The following is a 24,408-nucleotide window of genomic DNA, read 5'->3' as shown; positions in this document are numbered from 1 at the left end:
AAGTTTCTCGAACCATCTGGTGAGACCAACCGGTCCCTCAGTGCCGCTGAAGTTATGTGGTTTACAGCTCTGGAATTCCTTGTAAGTACACCCATTTCGAATGGGCTGAATAACCGGTGGTGGTGGCGGTGGCGGTGGAGCTTGGAGGTTTCTTTCTGCTAGGGCTGCGGCTACACGTTCTTGGATCATCTCTTCAATTTGAGCAGCAGTAGGTGTGGATCGACCGTTAGCCATGATGTTCTAAACAAAAATTTTGACTCAAGTCAAAATCCAGCATTCAATATATAATAATATAGTATATATCAACCAACATATAAACAGCACAACACATGTTAATTAAGTAACGCAAGTTGATACAAGTACCGCAAAACACCATACAGTAACGGAAATAGAACACTTGTGCAAAAAGTAACATCACAAAGTTTCCATTCATTAATAATAAGTTTCATACATCATGATGGATTCGTACAATACATAAGTGAAATATGAAACTACAACTAGATTACATCATGAAATCTAATACAAAAGGTCCTACGGTGAAGGTGGGTGTAGGATGTCTAAAACCTGAGCCAACTGCTTCTCGAGCTCAGCTACCCGAGCTCGGAGGATCTCCACCTCCCTTGTCAATTCCTCGACTGTGGGAGATGGTGGGGCAGGCGGTGCTGGTGGTGCTGGTGGGGCCGGTGGAGCGGATGGTGCTGGTGGAGCGGGTGGTGCAGACCGCACGAAACGGGGTGCAGACGTCCCGGCTCCAGAAATAGTCAGCACGTAACGAGGTGCCTTACGTATGAGTGGGTCGGCAGGGTACGGCACAAGCCGCTTACGGGCAGTAACCCTCCGACGGCGACCAAAAGCGTCAGTGAAAGCACGACCTCCTTTCACCCCTGGAATAACGGTGCCATCAGGACGGTACCGCTTCTTCGGCGGGGTGGAGGGTGCCTGTATAGGTATATCAGCAGGGTCCTCGTCGTCACTGGAGTCTGATGAAGAATCGGCGGATGATGAGTCATCCGAATCATGTGGTGGTGATACGGGTGGCTGAACTGGCAGTCCGAAGGCAGCCAACATCTCTCTGTGTCTGAATGGCGGAATCGGCACTAAACGTCCATCTGGAGTGCGTCGGCATGGCATGCGCATATGGTTACGGAATGGCCCTTCCCCGAACTCTGCGGGAATCATAACACCACCGATGCGGGGCTGTGACTTCGAGGATCCGGGAGCAGACGGAGCTGGAATCTCCGTAGGGCCCACGTGTCCATCAGAAGTAGTCACTGATGCAGGCGGCTGGCTGCTAGTCCCGGAAGATGAAGCGCCGGGGTCACTCGTGCGTATCGGGATCAGTGGATCGGCAATGGTGGTAGGTGGAGTAGCTGAAGAGTCTAAACTGCCCAGAACGATAGCAGGCGGTACATCCGACATCTGAACAAGGAAAAATAAATTTTCCATGTCAGTAAGTCATAAAGCAAGCACGTATTAGGCCAACAGTTTAAATCATGTATAACAATAAGTAGCATGGCAAAAATAACGAATCGTACAGAAGTAGCATGCAATCGAAAGCAAGTGATATCATACAGTAGTGAAATCATGTAGTAGCATACGGCATATAGCAGTGACAATAAGCAGCAGCATGCAGTAAGTTCAGCGGAAACAAGTAAACTAGCAAGTTGTAGATTAGTCCTATTAGTGAATCCTACTCGGGTCGGTCTTAGACTCACTAATGCAACCTAATTCCCTACAACCAATGCTCTGATACCAAATGTGATGCCCCGTACAAAACCATCGTGTACGAATCATCAACAACAGGATCATTACAAGGTTAAGTACTATATGCGTTTTCAAAAAGAGTTTGCATCCATTAATAAAGTGATGTCTAAACCAACATCGAAAGTTTTACAATCCAAAAGCATGCTTCACTAAGTAGAAGCAAACAATAAGTGTATGTGACCACAACGGTCGTTTCAAGTCATAGTTCAAAAGTACTAAAGTTTGAATGCAAGGTAAAGTAGTTCATGCGATGACAACTCTAAGCAGCGGGTGTCTACAGCACGACTAGTACACAGCGGAAGCTAACCTCAAGTACCTGAGAAAAACATGATTTAAAACGTCAACACAAAGGTTGGTGAGCTATAGTTTAAGTATAATAGTAAGTAAGGTAGGCCACGAGATTTCAGTGCTACAAAGAGCGTTTCAAAACAGTATGATAAAGTATATGTTAACCGTGGGCACTTGGTAACTAACTTAACGTTTATACCCCCTGAAAGTACACTTGGAAAGTGCGTATGTCTACGAAGTATTAAACACTCGTTAAATGCTAGCGCGTTCATGGTTCAAAAACCAATGATTAAACGTTACCGAGCTAAAGGGAATGTTTATGCCGTTGTATAACCCACACATATATAAAGTTTAAGTACTCGTGCCTAGTATGTAAAACATAAAATCCGCATGTATTCTCAGTTCCCAAAATAGTTAAAGTAAAAAGGGAATGCTATAACTCACAATGATAATGTAGTCGTAAAGTCGGTTCGGAAAAGGTGTGCAAGTAATCGGTCCGAAGGTCCTCAACCTAAGGCAAAAAGTACTAAGTCAGTAAATCATCTCAATAGGTTTAAAAGTATGTAAATAAGGTCTTAAGGGTCATCATCATTCATCATTTAACAAAAGGTGTAAAGTAAGTTTCGTTTATGAAAGTAGTTTAAAACAAAGGCTGACTTCAGTCAGTCACCACGGCCTCTACCCTTACTGAATTAAGGTAAGACCAGTGGCCATGGCTCTGTATATGAGTCCTTTAAGTGTGGTAAAATTTACAGAATCAAACTCTTCTTTGTTTGACCGTGGTGACGGTCTAAGTGCGAGTAGGTCAGAAATTTCTGCACAACGTTAAAAGGACATAGTGACGATCGGAGGGCCATAAATCCTAAACCGTAACTCGGATTAAGTCGAGTCCTATATGAAAAGTTATCTACTAGAAAAGATCTATTTGAAAATCAAGGTCTCAGTAGCCCAGGTCTACTGGTCTGTTACAGAAACAGTAGGACAGAGGGCTGTAAACAGAAAACAGGAAGTTAAAAGTGAGTTCCGGTGGTCTTGGTACTTGATGTTCATCATGGTTCTCATCCTTGATGCATATAACTTCAAGTGTACTACTCATTGATGTGTTTACATCATCTTTACCAAGTTTTGACCATCATAACCCTAGTGTATGGCTAAGACATGAAGCACAACTCACTTAAGAGTTGTATGAAGTTTGATGAACCAAAGTTACATCAAAGTCTTAGATCTAACACATACATGAACTTTAAATCTAATAACAAGTTACAAACTTGAAAATAAACTAACTAATCAAGATCTTAAGATGTGGAACATAGTTCTTAGTTAGATCTTGAAGATACAAGACCCAAAAATCTAGATCAAACATAAGTATACAAAGTTATATCTAAAGAAAACTTATTTGTGTGTTCTTGAACTTTCAAAGTTAACTTTTAGTTCAAGATTAATGAGATCAAGACTAACTTGTAGTACTTGACCATTTAAACTAATTACATGAAATTAAAGTGCAAGAAGTAAACTAAGTAAACATGTAATTTGTTCATGGTTGTTCATACTTTAAAGATTCAAACCAAAGTTTGGTCTTTAAGAAAGTAAACTTTAAAGTTTACTAACATGACTTACAAGTATGAGTTTATCAACACATGAACATTAATCTTTTAAAAAAATAACAAATGTAGAACATATCTAGAAAGTTTATGTTCTTGTTGTTCTTGTTATTACAAGATAAAAGAAGAATAAAACTAGTAAGTTAGATTCTTGAAACCAAGTAAGTAAATAACTAACAACAAGTAAGTAAGTAACAATAACCAACAAGAAATCAAACAACAACAAATGATGATGATGATGATTAAGGTGTGTTTGTAATTCGGTTTTGGGGCAAAGAAAAGAGAAGAAGAGTTGTTCATAACACTTACAAGAAAGGGAGAAAAAAGAGAGAAAAGATGAAGCAAGTAAGTGTGTGTTTTTGAGAGAGTAAACAAGTGAGCAAGTAGTAATGAAAAATGAAACCAAAATGCTCCATCTAATGGCCTAAAGGCCACGGTTTCAGCAGCCACAAAAGGGGAGGGAGTTTATTTGGTGGTCACTAGCATGCAAAGTTCATAAAAGGTGGTTAAAAGAATGGGTTGCATGGGGATTAAGAGCTAACAAGATTCCAATTGATCTAACCAACTAGTTACATATTCTAAGTAATACTTACAAGGAAGAGTGGGCTAACTAAGTCCACTAATAATGTAGGGTGGGCTTGGAAGCCCAATATCATGAGTCCATTTACTTTAAACAAGCCCAAGTTCCATTAATTAACAATTAAATCCAATTAAGGCCCAAGTAATTAACTAATAATTTTAGTTAATTAAAATGATTAATAAAATCAATCATGAATGCAAATAATATCTAAAAATATTATTCGTGAAAGTTTCGTGTGTCACAAAGACGTTCCGGGCAATTAAAAGTCAAGTACGGGCAATCATGGCAACATGTAAATGTAATAACATACATTTGTTTGATCACACTTATTAATAATAATAATTATTAATAAATAAACGTTGAAAAATCCAGGGTCGTTACAGAAATCTTGTGGTCTATTATTACGATTTGATAAATATAGGTTAAACTTATAACTCACCAACATTTTTGTTGACGTTTAAAGCATGTTTATTCTCAGGTGATTATTAAGAGCTTCCGCTGTTGCATGCGATTATATGGACAAGATTTGGTGTCAGCATGCTTGTATAATATTGTTAAAACTGCATTCGAGATTTATTTTGTTGTAACATATTAATATTTGTCAACCAATATGTATTGGTAGTGTGTAAGTGTGATATTTGTTAGATTATCATTTCTGGATAATCTAAGTGGTGTCTTGTTAACCTTGTCGATAAAATAAAGGTTATGGTTTGTTTTAAAAACGAATGCAGTCTTTGAAAAACGTCTCATATAGAGGTCAAAACCTCGCAACGAAATCAATTAATATGGAACGTTTATAATCAATATGAACGGGACATTTCAAACGGGCTGTGAAAACGTGCTGGAAAAAATCGCGTCAAAAAACCCGCAGCGAAAAAGCGCGTCGAAAACACACGTCAAAAACGCATGTCGAAAACGTGATTAGAAAACGTGCGTCGAAAACGCGTTGAAGCGCGACAATAACTTGCTAAGAAAAAGCGCGGCGAAACCCGCAGCGAAACGCACACCGCGAAAAAGGAGCGTCGAAAACACGCTGCGAAATCGTGCGCCGAAATCGCGCTGGAAAACGCGTTGCGAAAACGTGCTCTAAAAACGCGCGCCGAAAACACGCATTGAAAACATTCGGCGAAATCGCCATGCAAAAACCGCGCTAAAAACGCGCGCCGAAAAACGTCTGCCAAAAACTCGCTGCAAAAAACTCGCACCGAAAACGCGCTGCGATAACGGGCATTGAAAACGCCCGACGAAAAGGCCCTGCAAAAACCGCGCCGAAAAAGCGTTCTGAAAAACACCTTCCAAAAACGCGCTGCGAAAAACTAGCGCCAAAAACGCGTTGCGAAAACGCGCGCCGAAAGTGGGCGATGAAAACGCGCGCCGAAATTTTGCGGCGAAAACGGGCATCGAAAACGTAGGACCCATTAGACCCATACATAGGACCCGTTGGACCCGTCACTTTTTCCTTGTGATATAAGTAGTTCAATTTTGGACTCACAAGATTTCTTATCTTTTATAAATTGAGACCCTATTGAACCCTAATATTAAGACACAATGAACTCATTTTCAGACTATGAGTTTGATTTGCCAGCCATAAGGAATTGCAAATAAATGAATTGCAAATAAAATGGACTCGACTTCAAAACCTAAGAAAAGTTTAATCGGTGGGGTAACCTTTCCATTGTAGATACCTGCCACATTAAAAAATTAATCTTTGTAGGCATGAATGTATACCAGTTTGTAACCATGTCTTGCGTTGGAAGTAAAATATCGTCAATGTGTATGCGAGCAGAAGCAACCAAGTATGTGACATCATTTGATAAGCCCCCACTCCAACAATCTTCATGATCGTGTAATTGAACAGTTGTCAATTCCGCAAGCAAAGATGCTAACAACTCTTAATTTCTCGACTTCTCAAGTGTGTATCTCTATGATAAACGTAAGATTTCATTTTTTTTTTTTTTTTTTTTTTTTTTGGCATAGAAACACAAACTTTATAAAAACTCTTAATCTCGGAAAGAGACAAGAAAACGAAGATACATAAAAGAGTGTGAAACCATGATACGAAGCTCGAAGGCAGTAAACAAAACCTTCAAAAAAACTCGACCTTATGCTAACTAAGACCGAGCCTCGCCATGATCCTAACTAACAAGCTAAACATACGAATATAAGAAACGACTCAAATAATTAAACGTCTACATATACAGGGCCGGCCCTAGGGTAGGGCCACAGGGGCGACCGCACCCGAGTATCACATTTTAAGGGGCATCAAATCTGGAGTCTTGAGTTTTTTTAAGTGCAGTTGAGTTTTTTTTTTTTTTTTTTTTTTTTTTTAAGTTTAGAAGAGAAATTTCATAGAGGAAGGGAGAGGAAGAAAGAAAAGTCAAAAGTTAAAAAGAGAAAAAATCTTTTTTTCCTTGATATTGTAAACTTGTTTTTCCTTTGTCAGATGTGTTAATTTTATTAAAATTCAATATATCGTACAACACATATAGCGTATTGTACAATCACGTATGGATTTTAAAATTCTAGTCTAGCAATAGAGGAGTCATAATAATGCGAATTCATAAAATAAGTTTACTGATTTCTTGATATAATACTCCATAGTACTAATTAGATTTTTATATTTTCTTTAATTTATTAATTTCTACAAGGAACAAAAGTCCTCTTTTGAAAGTCCTATTTTATTGGTGTGTCATAGTCTCACAGACACTATGACAGACACTATAAAAATTTTAACTAGACTCGAAGTCATCACTATTATCATAGTTTGATCTCTTCAAATTGTCACACTAAATTTATTTAAAAAAAAAAAAAGATTAACGTGAAAATGAGTTATATAAGTTGATTAGCTTTCGAACACTTGTTTATAAGTAGAGTATGGGCATTATTTGATCGATTCGCCCCGGGCAACAAAACAATCAAGACCGGCTCTGTACATATAACGCCACACGACCTAAAAACAATCAATCTCCGTTGTTGTTGTTGTTGTTGTTGTTGTTGTTGTTGTTATCGACACCGCTATCACCTTTAGCCTTGAACGAAAGGTTGACTCGATTCCGATCCCGTCACCGTTTCACCTAACACCCGTCCCGAGCCTGACCCTGACCCCACGTAAGCCCACTTACAACCCCCGACAATATGAGAGTCTTTAATACCTTCTTGAATCGCATCCCCTTCCTCATCTTCATCTCTACTATCCTACAAACCAAACGCTTTCTCCTACTCGTCCTCTTTCTTCGCCTTACCATTTAACCTGATCCTAGCCTTAGGACCACCCTTCTTCACTCCGCCTTTACGGAATTTGTTAGCATGAACATGTCATTCTCTACAAAAACCTTTACACTCCGGATTCACACAAATACAAAACTTACGACCCGTACGATTACCGGTAGCAACATTATTCAAATTGTCAAAGATATTATGATATGCTATTCTTTTACATATTTAAGATTGAATATGTCGGTTTTCGTTGTAGCTTATATATGGGGAAACGATCCCACACACCTTTTTCTATTCTATACACACCAATATATATTAATTACCTATTAATCCCATCAAATCAAATCAATTAATTTAATTCATTATTTAATCTTACGATTGACACTCGTTTATTTAAAACTCCTAAAAACATTCATCTGTCACTGGTTTCCTTTAACTTTCATAACGTGAACACTCCCGATACACTCCAAGTATAATGTTAATACTTGAAACCAAATGGCTCATTGTTATGCACTCGAACTATAATATGAAATTCAAAATATGTTTCTATATAAATACTGATCCATTTTTTCCGATTCAAGTTTCAAATGTTAGGAATTCGGTAGTGGACCCCAACAAGAATGTGTGATTGTGGTATCTTCAATCACAACACCCACATTCAACAAACGGATAAACACAAGCATAAACGATAAATAAAAGATAAATGACACAAGGATTTAACGTGGTTATATCCAACTCCAATTACGTGGAGAAAGGTTTAGTCCACGGGCGCAAACCAGAGATTTTTCTTCTATTAATTTAGTGTACATCATTACAATGAGGCTAGGGGTCTATTTATAGGGAAACCATTAAACGTAAAACCTTGTTGCACAAGTTTAACTTGGCCTTCAAGTACAAAAAAAAAAAAACATTCCATAAATAAACAACTCCTTGTTTCTTAAATAAATTGACTTCCAAGCTTACTTGTCCTCCAAGCTTAACTTGTCTTCCAAGCTTGACTTGTCTTCTAAGTTTAACTTAATCTCCAAGCTATTTATATCTTGTTTTATTTTTTGTTTCAATGCTTCATCCTTCTAGAAGAAATAAATAAGGCAACACAATTCCTACGACTTGTTCACCAAATCATACCCGAATTCTTGTTCCTTTGATCAAATTCTTCACACCTTCAACAATCTCCCACTTGAGGACTTTGAGCAAACTCTTTACTACTCAACAATCTCCCACTTGAATATTTTGAACAAACATGAACATCAATCTCCATTCCAATCAAGAACGTCAAACCACCATTATACCTCCAATCAAACATGGGATACGCAAACTCAACATCGCTGGAAGAGCAGACTTTCGGTACAAGGTCTTCAACACTACTTGTCGGAACTAGAAACCAATAACCGTCTCAACTATCAATGTTGTTCAAACACCCATAGCAACTCCCGATCTACTTCCAGCTACGACTTTTGATACCGCCAGAATCAAACATCCGGGTCACACCGATCTTCCACACCTGAGGGAAGAAAGTCTTTCGACATCAAAACCGCTAAGCAATACGATCTCTAGTTACTAACATGAGTACTCTCGGTTTCTTGCACCACCGTATTCTTGCACAAGAAGATCAATTGAAGTATGCGGAACTTCAGTTACATGTCTTTCACGAGACAACACCGTCTCACCCATCGCTCAAGACACGTCCAATACCTGCCAAACCCGTGTCAACGATCACTAGTACGGAAATTTCTGTCTATCTATGATTTTCCTTCCCAGCAATCAGAAAATCCAACAGACTCCCACGTAGACTCTTCATCAAGGATCCAGTGAGAACGCAGTCACAACCTTGGAGTCTACTACCTTTTCAACTTACCGTTTTCTTGCTGGTACACTGACCTCCTCATAGCTATAAATTTCACGAACATATCTTCTCATTCCCAGTGCACGCTCGCACTGTACAAGTAAGAAATAAACTGCAGCGATCCTAGAAGAATCTGGTTCGTACCTCCGGCCAGTTGCAAATCTCTTTGCCATTCGAGGGTATATTGCAGCATCCAAGTACCCTAGTGTTATACGCACTAATCATGTGAATACCAGAGACCCACATGGCATAACTGTCTCCATAACTCCCACTAGTCCTCAAACTCCCACTAGCTCGGTACTTCCGTCGGTTACCAAACTCCTTCCAAGTTCCCGCCACCCTCGACAAAGCTTAAGTTTCTGGACTTACAAGATTATCCTGTTCTATCATCTTCTGAAAATTCTTAATTGGCCACCTTAAAGAAAACCCGCTTGCTTTGTTGTACCAGTGTCAACCAAATCCAAAGCGTCAGTCGAATATGTCTTATCCTACCACTTCAAACCCATTTCTTCAGTGACTTTAAACCCATTTCTTCAGTGAGAGAAGCTATAACTGCCCACATATTCCAAATACCATGGAATATTTGATCAAATACATTGATCGACCCGTTCAATAATCTGATGTTGGACTTTTGTTTGCAATCCAACAAACCTCCCCTCAAATCCAAGTTCAGCTCGGCCTTCCCTCCAATGATAGTCCAGATCCAACCTAATTTAGTACATGACACAACTGTGGAACACAACCTGACTGGGAACACATCAACTCGACTTACAGTACAAGGCTCCAAGATCGACTCATCCACTGAGGGTGCGCAACCGCATGCGCCAACTAAGGGGTGCGCTAACTGTCGACATGTTGCAAATGTCACGTTGCGCTATCCAAACATCCAGACTACAACCGCGAGTATCCAAACTTCCACGATAACTCCCACCGTTGATTTCCAAACGAATGTCCCAACTGTTTACTACCTTATCGCCAAAACCTAAGAGGATCCATCTTATAAGCACACATTAGTTTCTTCCACATATCAGATGTATGATTCTGGTTTGCACCATTACAACCCTCTTCTCAAACCCCACGTCCAAATGGGCCTCCCCTCCAATGATCGTTCGGACCCAACCTTTACCACCGAATAATGGAACTCTCAAGCTGTCTGTAAGGGAACCAATGAGATTTCGATACATGGCTCCGAGATCAAATGAATGTCACAAAGGAATGTACACTGAGAGGTGCGCCCGCAGTGCTGTCCATCACATCCGACATATAGTTTGGCTCCTGTAACAAGTCTACATCACTGAAAATCCATACTTATCGCCCGAAGTTTCGCAAGACAAATCGTCTCGCTACTCGCTTCATAAAACCTGGAAACTCTCCCATAAAATTACCGCAACTTCGAAATATCATATCTCCAGATTTAACGATCCGATCATCCTCTAATTTTTAAGGCCACTAGAACTATCTCTATAGCACCTTCAGTAAAAATTTCAAACCGATCCAACAATTAACGAACTCACTATGATTTTTCTTCTACAGCAGCTCCTGAAACTCCGAATTTGATAGTTCAATCATTCTTTTGCACAGGATCTCGAAGAATGAGAACTTGAATACGACACCAGGATCTCCCGAAAAATCTCTCAGCAACAAGACCCATCGATCCAATCATCTACTTAGTTAAGTGAGCCTCTGATCTCGATATACGTTGCAAGCAAACCTTCATTCGTTCATCCTGATAACAACCGAATTATCCTCCTATCGAATTATGCTCTCAATACGCCATTGATCCCAAACACGTAGCCTTAAGCTCTGATACTACTTGTTAAGAATTCGGTAGTGGACCCTAACAAGAATATGTGATTATGGTATCTTCAATCACAACACCCACATTCAACAAACGGATAAACACAAGCATAAAGGTCTAATAAAAGATAAATGACACAAGGATTTAATGTGGTTATATCCCAACTCCAATCACGTGGAGAAGGGTTTAGTCTACGGGCGCAAACCAGAGATTTTTCTTCTATTAATTTTGTGCACATCATTACAATGAGGCTAAGGGTATATTTATAGTGGGAAGCATTAAACCTAAAACCTTGTTGCACAAGTTTAACTTGGTCTTCAAGTACAAGAAACATTCCATAAATAAACAAATCCTTGTTTCTTAAATAAACATGTCTTACAAGCTTGACTTGTCTTTCAATATTGCTTGTCCTCCAAGTTTGACTTGTCTTCCAAGCTTGACTTGTCTTCCAAGTTTTACTTAATCTCCAAGCTATTTCTATCTTGTTTCCTTTTTTGTTTCAATGTTTCATCCTTCTAGAAGAAATAAATAACGCAACAAAGATCCTACGACTTGTTCGCCAAGTCATACCCGAGTTCTTGTTCCTTTGATCAAATTCTTCACACCTTTAACATCAACAATATAATATTCGGCGTGGGAGCTGTCGGAAACCTAACAGTTACTGGTTTCAATATTCCTCATTTACTTCGCCAATGCGAGTAACATTGAATCAATTTCCATCAATTCGGTGGTATTTTCCAGTAACATTGAATCAATTGAACACATGTTACCATTATAATTTAAAGTGGGAGATCTTAAATTGTTGGTGATTTTATCATCTAACTAAGGATTTTGGTGTAATTGGATTTGCTAGGTAGAGAAGCTTAGTGATCTATCGATACTCACAAACGGATTCGATGAAGTGCGGAGTGCACGTTCGTAAAGAGTGAAATAGATTGTGGTAATGGAAACGAGAATGTGGTGATTGTGTAATGATTTAAAACTGTGCAGCCTGACCAGACTGAGGGTGGCACGTCGTGCCACTATTTGGCACGTCGTGCCATAGCAGACCTGATCAGAAGCAGAAATCAAGTGGTACGTTGTGCCACTTGGTGGCATTTCGTGCCAAAAAAGAAATTGTGGAATTCAGGAGCAAAGTGACATGCCGTGTCAGTACCTGATTATGACAGTTTTTGGGCAGTTTATTGCTATAACTTGTGACAACCACCACATTTGTTCATAATGTTTTTCACACATTTTCTCTGCAAAAACACTCAGAAAATATTCATCACAATCATCTTTCTTAATTCTCTTTTAGTCAAGAGATTAAGTTGTCTTTGTCTTATCCCAATCGATATTTCGTGCAAGTCGTGACTAATTGGGTCGAAATACTTGATTCGGAAAGTGATTCACTATTCAAAGATCAATTCGGTTATCTAGATTCTGGAACCCAAACCCCATTTCTATAACATTCGAATCAAGTATTTGGAGGAATAGTGGTCGGTGAACTTGTGAATGAGATTACTTCTAAGTTGTTCAAATTTGAGAAGTATGAAGGAATGGATTCTGAGATATGGCAGGAAAATATATGACTTCCATGATTATGTAGAAGTATTATAAAGTTGATGGATTGAAGATTTAATTCAAGTGGTGGATCAACACATTAGTTCAATCATAATAACAGGTACACAATTTTTAATTCTTTATTCATGCATTATGATACATATAGGGATAAAGATAAGGGTTAAATATCATGACACCGGTATGATGTTTTGAAATTAATATGGTGGATTAATTTTAACTAGATTGTTTTATGAATTAATTTTATGAAAACAGTTAATCTTAGAATGGATACATTTTACGGGTGATAGATAATCATGTAGCATCATCATTTTATGATGTTGTGGGATCATGATAATATATTCAATCATATTTTTGGTTTATTCATACGTTCAAATTTAAATGGAAAGTGGAGAACATGGTTAATTTTATTAAATTCATGCTTCAAGATTAATGACTATAATTCTTGTTCTGTAAACGGTTTGTTATTTGTCATTGGTTGAATATAATTTTGTGAGTAATACATGAAAATGGTTGAACATTTTGACTTCAATTTTCTTCATTTTGAAAATTGGAGAAAACGGTTTTGTGGTAATTTTGGTCCAACGTTAATAGTTTTATTTCATGGTGGTTTAAACTCATATGTAACTTTGATCTTTGTGAATGATAATGATAAAATTAAAAGGATGTTATTACGTATCCTTTTATTTTATGTTTAAAAGTACGATAAGTGTATTTTGATGAGTTTTCATATTAAAATGTTTGCTTAATGTACTTGGTTTTTCATGTGAGTTATGTCCACAAATAATTTGATGATCAATCAATATGGTACAAGTTGGTGATACAAATATGTTCTAATATGGAATTAGGATTACATGTTGCTTAATTCTCTACAAATGTCGGTAAGGTAATGAATGTAACTTATGAATGTAATGAATGTAACTTATGCTATGAATATTGATAGTATGATGTTTTTGTTGACATCAAGTAACCAATAAAGTATATGTGATGAAGAGATTAAGCATGTCATGTATAATCCTAGGTAAATATATTGTGATGTGGTTTAAGTATCTTAATACTTGTTGAAGTCAACCATGGATTATGGTTTAACTCACACTGAGAATCCATAAGCTTATTAAGAACATATTGAGTTACTATTACTCAAGAAGATGATACATCTAAAAGTTGTTGGATTTTACAATTGACGTAGTCGCGTAGATGAGGTATCTTGAATCAAAGGATTGATGTTGAGATTATTGACACTATAAACTTGTCATTTCTTCTTGTTTTAAGAAGTGAATTGACTACGGTATGTTTATAATTCTAATCTCACTATCCAATGTGATGGTAATAATTGTGTGCTTAATGATAATGGGTATACATTATCAAGGGTGTACAAATTATAGGTTTACATTGGTGAATTCTGAAAAAATGGACATATGTAATGACTGATCAATCGATTACTTTGAGTACTTGCAAGTTTCTTATGGTCAAATAAGAATATTGAAAGTCCTTGGTTAAAAGGATTACAAAGTAAAATTTATTGAAGTTGAAATGAATGAGATTAAAGGTCAATTTGATCTCTAATTATAAAATGTCCATGATTAAGACATTGTGTACCAATAGAGGTGGTGAATACTTTGACCCAGGTTATTTTCAATCAATGGTTGTGATTCACCAAACCACTTCTCCTTATACACCACAACAAAATAGTGTAGCAGAAATGAAGAATATGTCTCTTAAAGAAATGGTTAATTCCATGTTATTCTATTCGGGTTTGAGTGAAGGATTTTGGGGTGAAGTCATGCTAACGTCTTGTTATATTTTGAATAAAGTTCCTAACAAAAATGGAAATACCACACCTTTTGAGCTTTGGTATAAAAAGCGTCCAAACTTGCATTACTTGCGTGTTTAGGGATGTCGGGCAGTCGTAAGACTACCGGAACCTAAAAGGAAAACTTCGGGTGAGAAAGGTATTGATTGCATTTTATTAGATATGTGGGGAATTCCAAGACTAATAGGTTCAAGTTATTGAACCTAATGACTCAGTGTCGGTTAATACTGTGATAGAGTCTAGAGATGATATCTTTGATGAATCTCGATTTACATCAATACCTAGACCAAAGGATGTGGTGCCTAACCCTATTTCAAATGAACCCTCCCAAGGAGCTCAATTGGAAGAAATTCTTAATGAGATTCCCGAACCTCGTAGGGGGAGTAGAACAAGAACTCCTAAGTCATTTGGTTCTGATTTTCAACTATTTCTAGTTGAAGGATCTAGAAATTGTGTACAATCTCAATTCTATTATTGTTATAATATAGAGGAGAATCCTATAACCTTTGATGAAGCTATGTGATCTCGGTATGATGTCTTTTGGAAAGAAGCCGTCCGTGACGAGATGGATTCTAGCATGGAAAATATCGCTTGGGTGTTGACTGACTTGCCATCGGGTTGTAAACCATTGGGAAATAAATGGATCTTGAAACGAAAGATGAAGGTTGATGGTACGATTGATAAGTTTAAAGCTAGATTGGTTATCTAAGGCTTTAGACAAAAGGAGGGCATAGACTATTTCGATACCTATGCATCGGTTGCTCGTATTACCACGATTAGATTGTTGATTGCACTTGCATCAACGTACAATCTAGATATTTACCAAATGGATGTGAATATAGTCTTTCTTAATGGTGATTTGGATGAAGAGGTATACATGAAACAATCGAAGGGATTTATAATTCCAAGGAAGAGACTAAGGTGTGTAAATAGGTTAAGTCATTATATGGACTTAAACAAGCACCTAAACAATGACATCAAAAATTTGATGATGTGATTTTGTCTCATGGCTTTATGTTGAATCAATCGGACAAATGAGTATACAGCAAATTTGATCATAACGGTAAAGGAGTGATCATTTGCTTGTATGTTGATCACATGTTGATCTTTGGCACCGACTGTAACATCTCAACCCGTAATACAAACGACCACGCGGAAATATCAATTAAAAAAAAATTTTGCTGGAGCAGCATATGGCGCGGCGCGCCATATGGCCGTGCGGCGCGCCAAACTGGCCTGTCCAAAAAGTCATGAAATGCGAAAATGTTTGACCACTTCCCGACGTATTTAGACAAAACGCTTTTAACCATACATTAATATATGTAGAACTAACACGTTCCATTAATAAAATTAGTTTTACGAAGACCGGGCCCACATCGACCGTTTTACGACTTTCGTACGAAAATACAAGTTTTCAACCACATGATTTGTAATACAAAATAAAGGCCGAGCATGGCGATTGGGGATACGCTACCCAATCCTAATCAATCCAAAAGCAAGCCTTCTAAAGCAACTACGCAAGTCCACTAGTCCCCGCTTACTCGAGCCTCCGCATCCATGCAATCTATAAAAAGGTCAACAACGAGAGGGTAAGCTAACGCTTAGTGAATGCAATACTTATACATATACATATGTAATTTACCTACACGCATCCACTTACAATACCATGCAAACAAAATGCATAAACGAGCTAGCAACACCAAACATACGACTAGCAACAACGTTAGTATATAAATCGCCACAATAATATACTAAATCACAACAATGCATAAATATAACAAACCGTTCCCCGCTATGGCACTACCGACTTGTAGACGACCAATAACGTCGAGTCTCACTCGTATGATGTCACCGACTTGTGACTCATCATAAGGTGTCACCGACTTGTGAATCACCATGTGGCATCACCGACTTGTGAAGCCCCACCTAGTGTCACCGACTTGTAAACACTAAGAAATGTCACAGACTTGTGACTCATCATAAGGTGTCACCGACTTGTGAATCACCATCTAGTGTCACCGACTCGTGAACACTACGAAGTGTCACCGACTTGTGACTCACTTCCCCAACTTATGGTATCACCGACTTGTGAACCATCAACCAATTACCAAAGGGGTCACCGCCTCGTGAACCACCATGAGGTGTCACCGACTTGTGAGGCACCTAACGAGACACTACCAACCCGTAGTTCTCTTCACCCTTAACCTCAATAAGTCACCATCTTGTGACATAACGCCCAATACTCACGATGTGGCACCAAAGGCCCACATCGCGTACGAGTAAATAAACTACATACATACATGTATAAATATTCCACTCACCTTGTCGCCTTGAAGAATGCCACCGAATAATCCGCAACACACCGATGGTATATACCTATTCCATTATCACAAACACAACAACACAATTAGGGTGGATTTACAAATCAACCCAAATTGACAACTAGTGCAATTTCGACCCAAATGCACTTCCAAGCACAAACCGTGCCCAAACTAACCAATAATCACTAACACAAGTGATAATGGTCCTAATACACCAATTAGACCCAATCATAGGTGTTAAACATCTATCTTGCCCAAAATGGCACTTAAACCCTAATTTGACCCATAAGAAGTCAATATCGCGCCATTAGCAAGTTTTAATAACAAAACATATTTAACTCGGTTTTATACTTCAACTTAATCCATTTTAAATTTATAAACCTTATTAAATCAACAATTGGGTCATAATCATCACCAAACCCTAATTTTGACTCTAGTCAAAGTTAGACAACCATAAGAACCCTAATGGTTTTCGAAACACCAATAATCACTAACACTAGTGATTATACACCATTTACGAGTCTTAAACATGGTTAAATCATTAACCAACCCAAAACCCGCCAAATATCAAAATAGCAAGTTTCCATAAACCCTCTTCATCAACCAAATGGGTTTTATAACTAACAATCTCAAACCCTAACTTGAATATCAAATCTAACAAATGAAATTCGGAGTTAGAACTTACCAATACTACCAAAACGTAGCTAGGAGCGAGATGAACAACTTTAAAACCCGAGCTTTGGCGAGAATTCGACTCCTTCTTCTCCAAATCAAGCTCTCTCACTCTAGAACTCTTCCTCTCTCTCTAAATGTGGATGAGAGTGTTTGTGTGGGTGAGAAATGAGCTCCAATGGAGTTCTAGATCAGTCTTGATGACCCTAAACCGACCCTAAATGAAAAGACCAAAGTACCCCTTATTTAGACCTTTTAAATAGGCTGAAAATTGCATCAAACGGGTTCGGCGCGCCGCGCCGAAAGGTGGAGCGCCGCTCCAACCTACAGGTCAGTTTTCAGAAACTTGTTTTGGCCATAACTTTTTTACCGTAACTCCGTTTTCGATGAATCGAATATCGTTGGAAACGTAATAAGATTTCCTTTCCAATGGTAAGGCTTTGAAACATCAACACAAATTTATTTGGGGTTGAAAAGATACGTACACACCTTGTCACTTCAGATAACGTCCAGTTTCCTTCGGCGTTCGAGCAAGCAACACGTACACTTCATACACGCATCGTACACCATAAATACATTATGTACAATAAATATTTGGGTCTTACAACTCTCCCCCACTTAAACTCGATCACGTCCTTGTGATCTTCTCCACTTAACCAATCCGGAACTACTCAACGACCCTCAATTCTAAGTTCCAATCCAAACTTTCTTAGGCAATCCTTCCCAATGAATCGCCTTTAACAACTAAATCGTCACCCGCGATTTAACAAAACCATCATCCGAGCACTAAAACCTACTCTTTTCCCCATATTGGGAAAAACTCAACCATTCTCGTACCGAGATATCAATTCCTTAGCGTACCTTTACCAAGGATAACGTTAAAAGTGACCAAGTCTCAACCTAAAGTCAACAATCCGAACGTTGAAGATCGAGCCACAAAAATCCTTACGGATTACACTTACCACTAAACAACCCTTGTAGCGCGCAATACAACCAATACGCCACTAACCTAACATCATAAGCAACGGCTAAGACCGATAGCGTCCAAAACGACTATCGCAACACTAAACCCAAGGTGCACAAAAATCGACTATTGTTACACCCGTAACAACATGTGAGCGAAACATGGCTATCACCTCACTAATCACACAACATGGTCCTCACGATCCCACCATCGGTGTATAAAACAACCGATAGATCACTCAACACCGGATGAAGTCAGCGGACCCCGTCAACGGTCATGCTTCACCGATATATCACTACTCCCATGATGAAGTCAGCGGACCCCGAACGGTCATGCTTCACCAATCAACAATACCAAGATGAAGTCAGCGGACCCCGAAGGTCATGCTTCACCAATCAACAATACCATGATGAAGTCAGCAGACCCCGAAGGTCATGCTTCACCAATCAACAATACCATGATGAAGTCAGCGGACCCCGAAGGTCATGCTTCACCAATCAACAATACCATGATGAAGTCAGCGGACCCCGAAGGTCATGCTTCACCAATCAACAATACCATGATGAAGTCAGCGGACCCCGAAGGTCATGCTTCACCAATCACATACGTACCTTTGGCCTCGAACAACGAGTAGTGCAACATCGTGCTCTGTTACACTATAGTGAACCCTAACGGATACCACTAACCATTCACACAATCGAGCGAGAACCACCGATATCAAACATAGGTACAAAACAATAATTCTCTAAGAGAGAATCTGACACACCCATCCCTTAACCGAGGGATTTCACCTTGCTTGCCAAACACGTCCATTATCTCTCAACGAGATTTACCACATTACTACCTTGGTGATATTTCAAATCCAAAATCATAAGTACAATTTAACCAAAATTGTACCCTACCACAAATCGACCAAATCTAGGTCCCGACACAAATTTCGGATCTACCAAAAGCATTGTCCGAAATCTCACACTAAAACCTCCTCGTGCGGGAGTGTAACTCCCCCACTTGGAACTACGTTCCATAACCGCATCTCGTACACCTGCACAATGCTACCAAAGGTAGACTTTACCAATAATTGGGTTCACACGGCCCATCACCGCATCTTGCTTCAACTTTGAACATACCAAGGATCCTAACCTATCCTTAAACACTTCGAACAAAAGTGTACCACAAATTACACGAACTATACACTCGCAATCATCCAATTGCTTTAGTTTGTCGAATTTCACTCGATCCTCATGTACCTAAGGGTTTCACTTCGGTACCCTAAGTACAATGTAACCGCAACACAATCAGAGTCGAACACCACGCTAGTAGGTATAAAAAGGCACCTAACGTTGCGTCACGTAGACTCCTTTACCAACATACATCGAGATCAACACTCGATTTCAAGAATTTCCATCCACCCGATGAACCTCATGGTTCATCAACTTCAACGCGAAAGTGGACACGCGCTTAACGATCGAACACCAAAACCCATTTCCATGGTTTGGTAAAAACATTTCCCAAATACTAAGGGATGCTTGGTTACACCAAGTCTTACGCCCTTCGCCCGAAAATCAAACATCACCATAGGGTACTTCTATTAGGAACGTCACCCATATCAATAACATGCACAACACAATTGAGACCTTAAGGGTCTCACTCGAACGAGCTTAACGACCCGGTACCAACCAAAATGCCTAAGCGCCCAAGGATTCGCACCATAGAGTCAAGGCACAACACACCACTTATACGCTCTGCTGAGAGCAAACCAGAGCCATAAACGTAAACCCCCCGCTCGCTACGAATTATCTCCAACGGAGAATAAAGTTTAGCTAAGACTTGCGCACTTATCGCATGTTATTACAAGCGAACAACATATAATTTCATACTAAAAGTACCTGATGTAGCGCTGTTGGGCTTCCGTGCTCCACTTTCCATCATGTATTCGCGCTCTAACCTCCTAACCCGATCGTCATGTGATTCGAAACATTCTGACTTTCGGTGTCCCTCCATCCGGCAAATGAAACACCTGATTGAGCCTAAAGGCACTACCGTACAATCTTGTGCCAAATGACCCCGTTCCCCACACTTAAAGCACGTAAGCTTGTAACCCTTCTTACTCTTCTTCTTCACATTCCCGACGCCTTCAGGCGAACTTCGTGCCCTCTTACCATGTGCACCATGTAATCCTAACCTTGCAAGTACATCTTCATCATCGTTACTTCGAGGTTTAGGAAACCTCTTTTCAAACTCTTCCTTTACAACTTTAGTCACTTGGTCTCGGACCATTTCCGTCATTTGTCCTTCGACCAACTACTTGGTTACTTCTCTAACTTTGCCGGTGAAAACCGAAACATATTGTTCAAACACGGACTCAATCTTTAACGTTAACTCATCCTTCCCTTCGCGAATAGGCCCATTTGTTCCGCATCCATCTTCCGTTTTCATTCTAAGGGATGCAAACTATTAGATCACGAACGTATAGACCACACGCACAACACCGTCCCATCTTGCTAAACACTCGTCGTACATCACTTGTTAGACATGATTTGCACCCGTAATAAGGTTTGCAAGTCCTTATTACGCACACACACCGTATCAACTCGTTAGTACAACGACCGCCTCGCTCGATGATATAAACAAACACAAACAAAATTCTACGCGATATGCACATACGCGAGAATTATTATCACAACACAATTAATATATTAATAATATCCGCATTACTAATATAAACGTTAGTCCACCTACAAACAAGGCACTAACTATAACCTATTTCGACCGTAATCCTACAAGTCCCGCAACAATTAAGCACACACAAAAATCTAAGTCTAGGCACCTATCTCAAGTCACCTAAATCCCTTAGACCATGCTCTGATACCACTTGTAACATCACAACCCGTAATACAAACGACCACGCGGAAATATCAATTAAAAAAAAAAATTCCTGGAACAGCATATGGCGCGGGGCGCCATGTGGCCGCGCGGCTCGCCAAACTGGTCTGTCCAAAAAGTCATGAAATGCGAAAATGTTTGACCACTTCCCGACGTATTTAGACAAAACGCTTTTAACCATACATTAATATATGTAGAACTAACACGTTCCATTAATAAAATTAGTTTTACGAAGACCGGGCCCACATCGGCCGTTTTACGACTTTCGTACGAAAATACAAGTTTTCAACCACATGATTTGTAATACAAAATAAAGGCCGAGCATGGCGATTGGGGATACGCTACCCAATCCTAATAAATCCAAAAGTAAGCCTTCTAAAGCAACTACGCAAGTCCACTAGTCCCCGCTTACCCGAGCCTCCGCATCCATGCAATCTATAAAAAGGTCAACAACGAGAGGGTAAGCTAACGCTTAGTGAATGCAATACTTATACATATACATATGTAATTTACCTACACGCATCCACTTACAATACCATGCAAACAAAATGCATAAACGAGCTAGCAACACCAAACATACGACTAGCAACAACGTTAGTATATAAATCGCCACAATAATATACTAAATCACAACAATGCATAAATATAACAAACCGTTCCCCGCTATGGCACTACCGACTTGTAGACGACCAATAACGTCGAGTCTCACTCGTATGATGTCACCGACTTGTGACTCATCATAAGGTGTCACCGACTTGTGAATCACCATGTGGCATCACTGACTTGTGAAGCCCCACCTAGTGTCACCGACTTGTGAACACTAAGAAATGTCACCGACTTGTGACTCATCATAAGGTGTCACCGACTTGTGAATCACCATCTAGTGTCACCGACTCGTGAACACTACGAAGTGTCACCGACTTGTGAATCACTTCCCCAACTTATGGTATCACCGACTTGTGAACCATCAACCAATTACCAAAGGGGTCACCGCCTCGTGAACAACCATGAGGTGTCACCGACTTGTGAGGCACCTAACGAGACACTACCAACCTGTAGTTCTCTTCACCCTTAACCTCAATAAGTCACCATCTTGTGACATAACGCCCAATACTCACGATGTGGCACCAAAGGCCCACATCACGTACGAGTAAATAAACTACATACATACATGTATAAATATTCCACTCACCTTGTCGCCTTGAAGAATGCCACCGAATAATCCGCAACACACCGATGGAATGTACCTATTCCATTATCACAAACACAACAACACAATTAGGGTGGATTTACAAATCAACCCAAATTGACAACTAGTGCAATTTCGACCCAAATGCACTTCCAAGCACAAACCGTGCCCAAACTAACCAATAATCACTAACACAAGTGAGAATGGTCCTAATACGCCAATTAGACCCAATCATAGGTGTTAAACACCTATCTTGCCTAAAATGGCACTTAAACCCTAATTTGACCCATAAGAAGTCAATATCGCGCCATTAGCAAGTTTTAACAACAAAACATATTTAACTCGGTTTTATACTTCAACTTAATCCATTTTAAGTTTATAAACCTTATTAAATCGACAATTGGGTCATAATCATCACCAAACCCTAATTTTGACTCTAGTCAAAGTTAGTCAACCATAAGAACCCTAATGGTTTCCAAAACACCAATAATCACTAACACTAGTGATTATACACCATTTACGAGTCTTAAACATGGTTAAATCATTAACCAACCCAAAACCCGCCAAATATCAAAATAGCAAGTTTCCATAAACCCTCTTCATCAACCAAATGGGTTTTATAACTAACAATCTCAAACCCTAACTTGAATATCAAATCTAACAAATGAAATTCGGAGTTAGAACTTACCAATACTACCAAAACGTAGCTAGGAGCGAGATGAACAACTTTAAAACCCGAGCTTTGGCGAGAATTCGACTCCTTCTTCTCCAAATCAAGCTCTCTCACTCTAGAACTCTTCCTCTCTCTCTAAATGTGGATGAGAGTGTTTGTGTGGGTGAGAAATGAGCTCCAATGGAGTTCTAGATCAGTCTTGATGACCCTAAACCGACCCTAAATGAAAAGACCAAAGTACCCCTCATTTAGACCTTTTAAAAAGGCTGAAAATTGCATCAGACGGGTTCGGCGCGCCGCGCTGAAAGGTGGAGCGCCGCTCCAACCTACAGGTCAGTTTTCAGAAACTTGTTTTGGCCATAACTTTTTGACCGTAACTCCATTTTCGATGAATCAAATATCGTTGGAAACGTAATAAGATTTCCTTTCCAATGGTAAGGCTTTGAAACATCAACACAAACTTTATTTGGGGTTGAAAAGATACGTACACACCTTGTCACTTCAGACAACGTCCAGTTTCCTTCGGCGTTCGAGCAAGCAACACGTACACTTCATACACGCATTGTACACCATAAATACATTATGTACAATAAATATTTGGGTCTTACACCGACCAAGATCATGTTGATAAAACTAAACACTTTTGTCATCAACGTTCTCGATGAAGGACATCGGGGTGACGGATGTAATCCTTAGTATAAGGATTAAGCGTGATGACAATGGAATCACGATTACACAGTCTCACTATATCGAGAAAATTTTGAATAAAATCAAACGTGAGAACTGTTCGCCGGTAAATCCTCCTATTGATCTTAGTGTGAAGCTTTTGCCTAATACGGGTAAAGCGGTGTCACAACTCGAATACTCTCAAGCAATAAGTTGTTTGATGTATGCTATGACTAACCCTAGACCGGATATTGTTTATGCCATGGGAAAATTGAGTAGATCTACGAGTAACCCGGGTACGCATCATTGACATCATGTTAATAGAGTATTCAAGTATTTAAAGCAAACCATGGACTATGGTATCACGTATGTTGGCTTTCCTTCTCTTATATAAGGATATTAAAATGCAAGTTGGATTATTAATGTTGAAGATCATTCTTTTACATCTGGTTGGATATTCCTACTTGGAGGAGGAGCGATTTCATGAAGGACACACTCGCCAACCAATAACAAAGATTCCTGACTCATTTACGAGAAATAAAAAGGTCATTTGATTTCGACAAAAGACCCACAC

General features: G+C 39.2%; 1 protein-coding gene across 1 annotated transcript; it reads left to right on the top strand.

The window, feature by feature from the left end:
* Positions 1–23,829: 23,829 nt before the first annotated feature.
* LOC139889763 (uncharacterized mitochondrial protein AtMg00810-like) lies at positions 23,830–24,144 on the top strand. Its single transcript, XM_071872697.1, has one exon. It carries the CDS (start codon positions 23,830–23,832, stop codon positions 24,142–24,144), a length of 315 nt encoding a protein of 104 aa, XP_071728798.1.
* The last annotated feature ends 264 nt before the right edge of the window (positions 24,145–24,408 follow it).

Source organism: Rutidosis leptorrhynchoides, chromosome 2 (assembly GCF_046630445.1).
Source record: "Rutidosis leptorrhynchoides isolate AG116_Rl617_1_P2 chromosome 2, CSIRO_AGI_Rlap_v1, whole genome shotgun sequence".
Lineage (NCBI taxonomy): Eukaryota > Viridiplantae > Streptophyta > Magnoliopsida > Asterales > Asteraceae > Rutidosis > Rutidosis leptorrhynchoides.
The sequence above is the reverse complement of the archived record's forward strand: the minus strand, read 5'-3'. Positions and strand labels throughout refer to the sequence as shown.

Excerpts from the sequence above, each read along its gene's own strand:
- LOC139889763 (XM_071872697.1), top strand. The coding sequence starts at position 23,830 with ATGAAGGACATCGGGGTGACGGATGTAATCCTTAGTATAAGGATTAAG.